At 51.3% G+C, this 10,000-nt stretch overlaps 1 protein-coding gene across 1 annotated transcript in view; it reads right to left on the reverse strand.

The window, feature by feature from the left end:
- Nucleotides 1–81: 81 nt before the first annotated feature.
- Nucleotides 82–10,000, reverse strand: part of rgs12b (regulator of G protein signaling 12b) — a gene marked incomplete at its 3' end in the record, with an annotated part of 40,953 nt that continues 31,034 nt past the window's right edge. The window contains exons 7-11 of the mRNA XM_084465345.1: nucleotides 5,250–5,419; nucleotides 4,448–4,540; nucleotides 2,265–2,408; nucleotides 701–883; nucleotides 82–240 (exon numbers count right to left, since the gene is read on the reverse strand). Coding sequence (XP_084321471.1) covers nucleotides 82–240; nucleotides 701–883; nucleotides 2,265–2,408; nucleotides 4,448–4,540; nucleotides 5,250–5,419 — 749 coding nt within the window. The remainder of the gene's footprint in view (nucleotides 241–700; nucleotides 884–2,264; nucleotides 2,409–4,447; nucleotides 4,541–5,249; nucleotides 5,420–10,000) is intronic.

The following is a 10,000-nucleotide window of genomic DNA, read 5'->3' on the forward strand; positions in this document are numbered from 1 at the left end:
GGAGAGAGATAAGGTTAAGAACAGGGGCTCTACTGACTGTAGTTGAGGAGGTGGAGATAGATAAGGTTAAGAACAGGGGCTCTACTGACTGTAGTTGAGGTCGGCCAGGTCCCGTTTCTTGGGGCCCTTCCCGAAACTGCGGTTCCGGGACCAGGAGAAGAACATTCCCTTCTTGCGGTCTCCGGCGTCATCGCGGCAGTCCTCGTTCAGCGAGCGCCCCGACTTGCTCTTCTTGTCGTCCTGCGGGGACAAGCGGACACACAGAGGGGGTGTTGACGGAGGGAGACACGAGACATTCATACGGCACAGGGCGGCATGCGGCTCAGGAGGTAGAGCGGGTTGGCTGGTGACCGAAGGTTGCTGGTTCGATCCCTGGCTCCTCCCACCTCTCCGAGTGTCGAGGTGTCCCTGAGCGAGACGCCCTCACCCTGACTTCTCCTGACGGGCTGGCTGTCGCCCTGTGTGGTTGACACCGCCGTCGGTGTGTGAAAGGGTGAATGTGAGGCAATATTGTAAAGCGCTTTGAGTGGCCACTGGTAAAGAAAAGAAAAATGTGTGTGTACGTGTCTGTGTATGTGTATGTGTGTGCGTTCTTCCGTGTGTGTGCCTGTGCACCTCTACCTTCTTGGGCGTGGAGAGGCTGGAGCGGTCCATGTGTGTGTGTCTATATGTGCGTGCGTGCGTGCCTGTGCGGTTCTACCTTCTTGGGCGTGGAGAGGTTGGAGCGGTCCGAGCCGGTGGTGCTGTGCTTGGAGGTGGGGCTGCTGGGGATGTGGCAGGGGTCCGGTAGGGGCCGGCCCTCCACCTCCGCCAGCATGCACTCCTGGTAGACCAGGGACTTGAGGAACCGCGTGTAGCTGTCGAACTTCATCAGGTTGAAGATCTGCCCGGCGACAGGGGAGAGAGGACGGAGGCATGGGAAGAGAAAAGGAAAGAGCCGAAGCAAAAGTTAACGTTTGCACTAATTGTATGTTGTACGTCCTGGCACTTAAAAATAGTACTTAGCATTGTGTAGCGTCTTATCCTAGCTATCTCTGTTGTATACGGGGAATGGGTTAACCTAGTTTTTGTTGGTTCTTGGTTCTATGAACATCCTTACTGTACCGACAGCGATAAATTGTTGTTTCTCTTTCTTCTGACAAAATGACTTCTGGTAAGTCGCTTTGGATAAAAGCGTCTGATAAACATCCTTGATGTAAATGTAATGTAAAAAGACAGGGAGCAGAGTTGTTAAGATAAAAAAAGCTGAGTTGATCCTGGCGGACTGTCCTCCGGGCTGTGTGTGTGCGTACTTGTGTGTGTTTTGACACGAGAAACACCGTACGTGCGCCCGTATTCTCTGCAGTCTTGTGACTCTAATCTGAGTGGGAACATCTGAGGTTGGCTGTTAAACTGAATGAAACCTTTCAACCCCTGCTACACTCCTCCAACACCACAGTCATATATCAGGCCCGCGGCCCAGGTGAGGATTAGGACTGCGTTTCACTCCTCCAGTCCAGCCCCACTCTCTAGATTGGTCATAAAGAAGGGAGCTGTTTACCGAGTATTTTTCCCCGGGGTTGTCCAGGAGACCACTCACTCCCACGTCCACAGGTGTCTGTGTGTGTGTGAGGAAGTGATTGGAGGTGTGTGTGCGCATGTGTTACGATGCTTGACTTGTTTGTGTGTTTTTATGAGCTGTTTGTGAGTGTAGGGGACCTGTGTGTGTGTGTGTGTGTGTGTGTGTGTGTTACGACGCTTGCCCTGTTCGTGTGTTTTTGCAACCTGTTTGCGAGTGTAAGGGACCTTTGTGTCAGTTTGGGTTTGTGCATGTGTGTGTGTTTGTTTGTGCGTGTGCCCCTGAGTGTGTTTGTGTGTGTTTGAGTGTGTTTGAGCGTATGTGTGTGTCTCTGTGTGTGTTTGTGCATGTGCCTCTGTGTGTGTTTCTTCGGTGTGTGTTTGTGCGTGTTTGAGTGTGTTTGAGCGTATGCGTGTGTCTCTGTGTGTGTTTGTGCACGTGCCTCTGTGTGTGTTTCTTCGGTGTGTGTTTGTGCACGTGCCTCTGTGTGTGTGCCTCTGTGTGTGTTTGTGCGTGTGCCTCTGTGTGTGTTTCTTCGGTGTGTGTTTGTGCCTCTGTGCATGTTTGTGCGTGCGCTTCTGTGTGTGTGTGTGCGTGTGCCTCTGCGTGTGCGTTTGCCCCCTGTGCGTGTGTGCGTGTGTGCGTGCGTCCACGTCGCGCCGCGCGCGTGCTTCCCTGTCTCCCCGGTCCCCGTTGCCATGGCTACCTGCAGCTGCTGCTCCTTGAACATGTCGGGGCGCGGCGCGTTGAGGATGTCGTCGGCCAGCTGCGCCTGGCTGTCGATGTTGACCGGCGTCGTGGCCTTACTGGACAGGAAGCTGTTGTAGATCTCACGGGCGCGCTGCGACAGCTGGGGGGGGGGCGGGAGGAGGGGAGGGGAGGGGGGAGACAGAGGACGGAGGGGGGGGGAGTCGAAGGTCAGACGGGGAGAGAGACACGACAGGGAGAGGGGCAAAGGTCAGACAGAGAGCGATGGGATGACAGAACTAGACTCTACAGGCGAACGCAGAAAGAGGGTCAGTGGACGGAACACACAGAGAGAGAGAGAGAGAGTGAGAGAGAGAGTGAGAATAAGGTAGAGAGCGGGAGAGGGAGAGAGACAAAGAGACAGAGAGAACGAGAGAGAGAGAGAGAGACCAGAGGGAGGAGACACTACTAGGGACTATTACTAGGGAGGGTCAAAGGTCAGCCGGAGAGCGATGGTGAGGGGGAACACAGAGGCGAGGTCTCGGGTGTTGATGTTGTTGTTCACTGCTTCCACTGTAGTGCGTCATAAATAAGTACGTTTATAATAGGTGAGTCGGTGAGTGAGTGAGTGAGTGAGTGAGTGAGTGAGTGAGTGAGTGAGTGAGTGAGTGAGTGAGTGAGTGAGTGAGTGAGTGAGTGAGTGAGTGAGTGAGTGAGTGAGTGAGTGTGTGTGTGTGTGTGTGTGTGTGTGTGTGTGTGTGTGTGTGTGTGTGTGTGTGTGTAAGAGTGTGTGTGAGTGAGTGAGAGAGTGAGTGAGTGAGAGAGTGAGTGAGTGAGAGAGAGAGTGAGTGAGAGAGTGAGTGAGTGAGATGGTGGATGGGGAACACAGAGGCTAGGTCTGGGGTGTTGTTGTTGTGTTGTTGTTTACAGCTTCCACTGTAATGCGTCATGACTTGAAAACACATCTCAAACAACGTTAACATCCTTCATTGCTAGAAGGATTGACTCTTGTTAGACTATTTTATGCTAGGGTCATGAGTCTGTAGCAGACAGTATAAATGAGTTACGCTTCATAACTCATTTATAATAGATCATGGGGGTTTAGACAGGGAGTATGAGCAACGTTAACGTCCTTCTTTGAAAGAACCTTATTCATATTGTCTGAAGTGTTTGCGAAATTGTGATATCTTACCTAGCTCTACTCTCCTAACGCTGCTGATTCACTGTGCGTCATTGGTTACATCCTAAGCCAATCAGAGTGCTTTTTCCATTCCATAATCACTATCTTCCTATGTCATCTATTTGACTCGTATTAAGCATTTTACATACTTAATACAAGACGAACCTTAAAATATCACCTAGGCAATTGATGCTATTAGGGCTAACGGTATGTGCTTAGACAGTTTGAGCACACATCTCCTGAGTGTGAGTTGGAAACGTCACCTAAAACAACATTGAAAGAAGCTACTGTATTTTGTCTGAAGTCTTTGACTATTTTCCTCTGGTGTCCTAAGTCTCATCCCCCCATCTATTCATCACGGTGAGAGGCCTTTCTCCGTGGTGTGACTCGTCTACAGATATTTGTATTCTTTGGGCGAGGTATGTCAGTTTCCCCTTGGTTTAAGGTTTGAGTTGGCGTCACTGTCGGCCCGGGAAGACATTTGACACTTGAAAGGGCGAGCGTCTTGCTCAGCTATCTCCAAGACGTCTGTGGGGAAACAGAGCGGTTGACGCTGTGGACGCGAGCACAATTTTAGTTTTCTCTCAAATTGGAAAGCAGCTTTTCCACATAAACTGGGATTAGGAGTTACACCATTAGATCTCCAGGACCGGAGGAAATCGACTTGAGCTTGAATATAGGATTATATTCTTAAAATGTTTCAAACTTATATAAGTCTATTTCTTTAAACGTCTCAAACTTATATAACCTTTATTTCTTTCAATGTTTCAAACATAAATAACTTATACTTCTGAAATGTTTCAAACATATTTCTTCAAATGGTTCAATCTTTAAATGTCTTTAAATGTTTCAAGCGTCTGTATTTCCACTATGTTAGTGCACTGTGCGGTGTGTGTGGTGTGTGTGTGTGTGTGTGTGTGTGTGTGTGTGCGGTGTGTGTGTGTGCGGTGGGTAAACGGTACCCTGGTGTCTCCTGGGGACCTCCTCGGGGGGGGTCTGAGGACCTCCGGGGGGGGTCTTACCTGCTTCTTGTCATTCTCGGGGACGTGGCTGAAGAACTCGCAGGCCTGCCAGAACAGGATGTTCTCCTCGCTGAACTCCTTCTTCAGGAACTCCTGCAGCGCGTCAGAGGAACAGAAGTGGAGTCACGAGGAGGGTCAGGAGGCACCACGCACCGGGACGCCTGGTCGGCTGGCAGCCCCCACCACACAGCAGGGGGCTTTGTTTTGGTGTTTGGGCTTCATATGAAGAAGAAGATAGAATACAGTGTGTGTGTGTGTGTGTGTGTGTGTGTGTGTGTGTGGGTGCCACTTTCTGTGTAATGCATGCGTGTGTGCGCGTGTGTGTGCGTGTGTGTGTGTGTGTGTGTGTGTGTGTGTGTGTGTGTCCCTACATGTTATTGTCTGGGTGCTTGTTTGCTGCCGGTATGTGTGTGTGTGTGTGTGTGTGTGTGTGTGTACGTGTGCATGTGCCTGTGTATGTTTATTTATATGCATGTGTGTCTGGTGTGTGTGTGCGTGTCTGCGTCTGTATATGTGTATGTGCGTGCGTGTGTGCGTGCATGCATGTGTGTTTGGTCGTGCGTATGCGTATGCTTGTGTGTGTGTGTGTGTGTGTGTGTGCGTGTATGTGTGTATGTATGCGTACGGTGCGTGCGTTCCTATTTGTGTATATGTGTGTATCTGTACGTGTCTCTGTGTGTGTGGGGGCGTGTGTGTGTACCGAGAAGTAGCGTGTGTATGTGTGTGTATGTATGTGTGTATGTGCGTTCCTATGTGTGTATCTGTACGTGTTTGTGTGTGTGGGGGGCGTGTGTGTGTGTACCGAGAAGTAGCGGACCCCCACGGGGTCCAGCAGCAGCCTCTCGAAGCAGGCGGCCCAGCTGGCCACGCGGCGCTCTGTGTGGCGCCGGTGGCTCTGGACCGACGGGAGGCTGGCGTTGCTGTTCAGACTGTTGTCACTGCTGCAGCCCTGCAGTTCCACGCTGTTCAGCTCTACACACACACACACACACACACACAGGGAGACAGAGACACACACACACAGGCAGGGACACACACACACACACACAGGCAGGGACACACACACACAGGGAGACAGACACACACACCCACACACACAGGCAGGGACACACACATACACACACAGGCAGGGACACACACACACACACACAGGGAGACAGAGACACACACACAGGCAGGGACATACACACACACAAACACACACACGCACACACACACACACACACACACACACACACACACACACACACACACACACACACACACACACACACACACACACACACACACACACACACACACACACACACACACACACACACACACAGGGAGACAGAGACACACACACACACACACAGGCAGGGACACACACACACACACACAGGGAGACAGAGACACACACACAGACACACACACAGGGACAGAGACACACAGGCACACACACAGACAGAGACACACAAACATGCATACACACACACACACACACACACACACACACACAGACGCATATGTACACACACACAGACGCATACATACACATGCCCACACACACACAAACACACACAGACACACACACACACCAAACAGAGAAACACAAACACAGCCTATTAATAGGGGGTCCTGGTTAACATAACGACAAATAGAGATGGACACAGTGGCAAAGAATGAAACCCAGAACCCAAACGTCCAGAATGAGCCTGTGGGCAAACATAACCAGACTCTACAGGCAAACAGAGAGAGAGCAGGGATAGGGGACAGAACCAGACTCTACAGGCGAACCCAGAGAGAGAGAGAGAGAGCAGGGATAGGGGACAGAACAGAGAGAGTGAAAGAGAATGAGAAAGAGAAAGAGAAAGAGAAAGAGAGAGAAAAGGAAAGAGAGTGAGAGAGAGAGCAGGATTAGTGGACAGAACAGAGAGAGTGAGAGCGAGAGAGAGAGGTTAGTGAGGGTTAGTGGACAGAACGGTAGCAGTCCCGTGGCCACTCGCTGATTATCTGTGTTGTTCCAGGGTTTCCATTTCAAGCTCCGGATGTAAAACTAGCGCACTAAAGATCAAGTGTTAAAGATCAATCGAGTTCCATAAACCGGACGGCGTGTTTGAGCTCTGCTCCCCCCCGCGGAGCTGACTCTCACATAAGAGGCGCTGAACAACTCAGAGAATACAGGAGGAGACGTTTGCGTTCCCCGAGGAGTGACTGCTCACTCTAGCAGGGGTTCAGTTGATCGTGTTTGAAGCCCTGACACCCAGAGAGGAAACTAATCGTTGACAAATGACCAAACCACATCTTAACGTTCATTGGGGGAGTTTAGCAGACGCTTTTATCTAAAGCGACTTACCATCGGCACATTTGTCAAAAGAAAGAGAAACAACAATATATATCTCTGTGGGTACCGTAAGGATGTTCATAGAACCAAGTGCCAAGCACTAACAATCACTAGGTTAACCCATTCCCCGTATACAAAAAAGATAGCTAGGATAAGATACTACACCATGCTAAATACTATTTTTAAGTGCAAGGATGGACAACATCCTGAGTAAGAGGGGTGGTAGGGGGAGGATATGCATAGTCTAGAACTCCGAACAAGTGTGTCTTTAGTCTTTTGCGGAACCAAGACACATTAACGAACACCCCAGAGGGCCAGACAACACACTCTATGCAATTTCTATCTCACGGAAACAGCGTCAAGGCTATAAATATAATGAACTTTCAACAAAGCACAACATAAGAGTTTCCATCCCACCAGCGGCAGACTTCAGCCAGAGAGCTCTTTCATCTCAACGCAGCAAACCCGCCTTTTACAAAACAAACTTTTATAACTAAAACATCGGAATCTTGTGATCGCCCCATTCGCTCTCCAACAATCCCCCCCCTCTCTACGGTTCCTGGAATCCAACCAGCGCTGCTGTGCGTCGGTCCGCCATAAAAGGCTTAAAATACAAGCTCTCCTCCCCGCGGCGTCCACCCACAGAGACGCCCGGCCCAGCGTGATGCCCTGCTCCGGGGAGGGGGGGCGTTCGTCACGAGGAGGCCCCGCCGGGGGGCCACTCACCTGGGTACAGACGGTAGGAGCCGGTGTGGTGCAGTCGGGGCAGGTGGCGGTTCCTCAAGGGGAACCAGACCCCTCCATCCATACTCCTCCGGCACCGCACGCACACAAAGGTCCCCCGCACGCACACAAACAGACACACACACACACACTCTCAAGTCTCCCGCATACAGACACACACACACACACACACACACACACACACACACACACTCACAGACACACTCACAGACACACTCACAGACACACTCAGGTCTCCCGCTGGAAGACACACACCTCACACACACTCGGGTCTCACACATGCAGACATACACAGACACACACTCATGTCTCCCGCATGCAGACACACACAGACACACGGAGCCAGGCGGCGCAGCACCAAACAAAGATGGAGGACGCGCCACAGGCTCCTTTGAGAGCTCTCGGCTAATGACTCCAGAGTCGAATGTCTCTCTCTCTCGAGCGCACACACACACACACACACACACACACACACGTTCAGACGTGCACGTGCCTTCACACTCGGCAGGTATTCAGGGAGGTAAGTGATCCGGGAGGCCACACACACACACACACACAGGGGAGGAGGAGGCTGAATTATTCACCGAGGGCAGCCAGGAGGGAACTGTAACCTGCCGTGTGTGTGTGTGTGTGTGTGTGTGTGAATAAGTATGTGTGTGTGTACGTGTATAAGTATGTGTGTCTGTGTATAAGTATGTGTCATGTGTCTAGTGTATGTGTATGTGTATGTATGTGTGCATGTTTGTTTGTGAATGTGTGTGTGTGTGTGTGTCTGTGAATGTGTTTGCCTCTGTGTGTGTGCCTCTCTATGTGTGTGTGTGTGTGTGTGTGTGTGTGTGTGTGTGTGTGTGTGTGTGCGCGTGCGCGCGTGTGCGTGTGTGTGTGCAGTATTTATGAAGGCCGTGTCGACAGAGGGCCACTTGCGGGGCCCATAAAGGCACCAGGCCGTAGAGTACTGACCTGTCGGCTCAACACAGGAACACCACCTGTACGACGTGCGTTGCACTGACTGGACGCCTGGCCTATCACAGTGACTACAACTGAATGCCTGGACTCTACTTATGGTTAACCAGCCAGCACCCCATCACCGATTTAAAATGTTTTCTCTGTCTGTCTGTCATGTCAATGATGGCCCCCATTGCACTCCTGACCATCCCTGGAAGGAGGGACCCCCCACTCTGCGTTCCTTCTTTCTTCCATGCTAATTAAGGGAGTTTTTCCCTGCCCTCAGGGGGGGCTAGGGTGAGACTAATACCGGTGATTAAGGGCTATACAAATAACATTGAATTGAAAACATTGAATTGTATTGACACACTCTGGTGTTCAGAGACTCACATAGCTCCACGCGGTCACTGGTACACAACAATGCACCGCGTAGACACACCATTTCAAACTATTGTATCTTTATTAAGAAATGTCAAGGCGTGAATCCATAGTGACCTTTGGCTCCGTGTTAAAAATCAATGGTGAGCGAATCGATGGACGCACAACGGCGCCGCATCCTACACCCCCACACCCCGTCGACCGGCACACACGCAGAAGCACGCACACACGTGTCTGACACACACACAGCGCCAAAACTCACCTCAAGAAGTGAGTCTGATGTATGTGTGTGAGAGAGAGAGAGAGAGAGAGAGAGAGAGAGAGAGAGAGAGAGAGAGAGAGAGAGAGAGAGAAAGAGAAAGAGAGTGCGTGCGTACGTGTGCGACAAAGCAGGTACAACAACCACCCCACACAAAGCTCCATGGAAACCAGCCATTAGCCGTTAGCCATTAGCCGTTAGCCATTAGCCGTTAGCCATTAGCCGTTAGCCATTAGCCATTAGCCATTATCTGAGCTCCTGTGCCCACGCTGGGAGGCCGAGATGAAGAGATGTTCATCTGAAGAAGTGGTCAATACAACCCGGTGTAGACACCACGTCAATACCACCACGGGGCGCAGGGAGGAGGTCAACAGAGAGGCGGCACGCCTGGGAAGAGGCTGCGCGATACGCCGCGATACAGCTAGCTGCACCCACCACCACTGACGGCCTGGCCCACGGACAGACACGCACACACGCTCGCACACAAAAACATGTGCGCGGAAACACACAAAATCATGCGCACGCACACACACACAAACTTGCACACACACACACACACACACACACACACACACACACACACACACACACAGATAAACATGCACACACACACACACACACACACACAGATAAACATGCACACACACACACACACACACACACACACACACACACACACACACACACACACACACACACACACACCCCCACCCACCCCACCGGCTGCGAGGCCTTTGATATGCAGCAGGCAGTGAGAGCAGCACTGAGCTCCTCTAATCAGAAGAGGCCCAGGGCGGTGACACCCTAATTGGGCCTTCCTGGAGAAGATGGAGGCGGTCACATGGACGGGCTCCATGTGCCAGGGGAGAGGAGGAGATGCTGAACACACTGAATCTTGCAC

This window comes from Micromesistius poutassou, assembly GCF_964030765.1.
Source record: "Micromesistius poutassou genome assembly, chromosome: 3".
In the NCBI taxonomy this organism is placed as follows: Eukaryota; Metazoa; Chordata; class Actinopteri; order Gadiformes; family Gadidae; genus Micromesistius; species Micromesistius poutassou.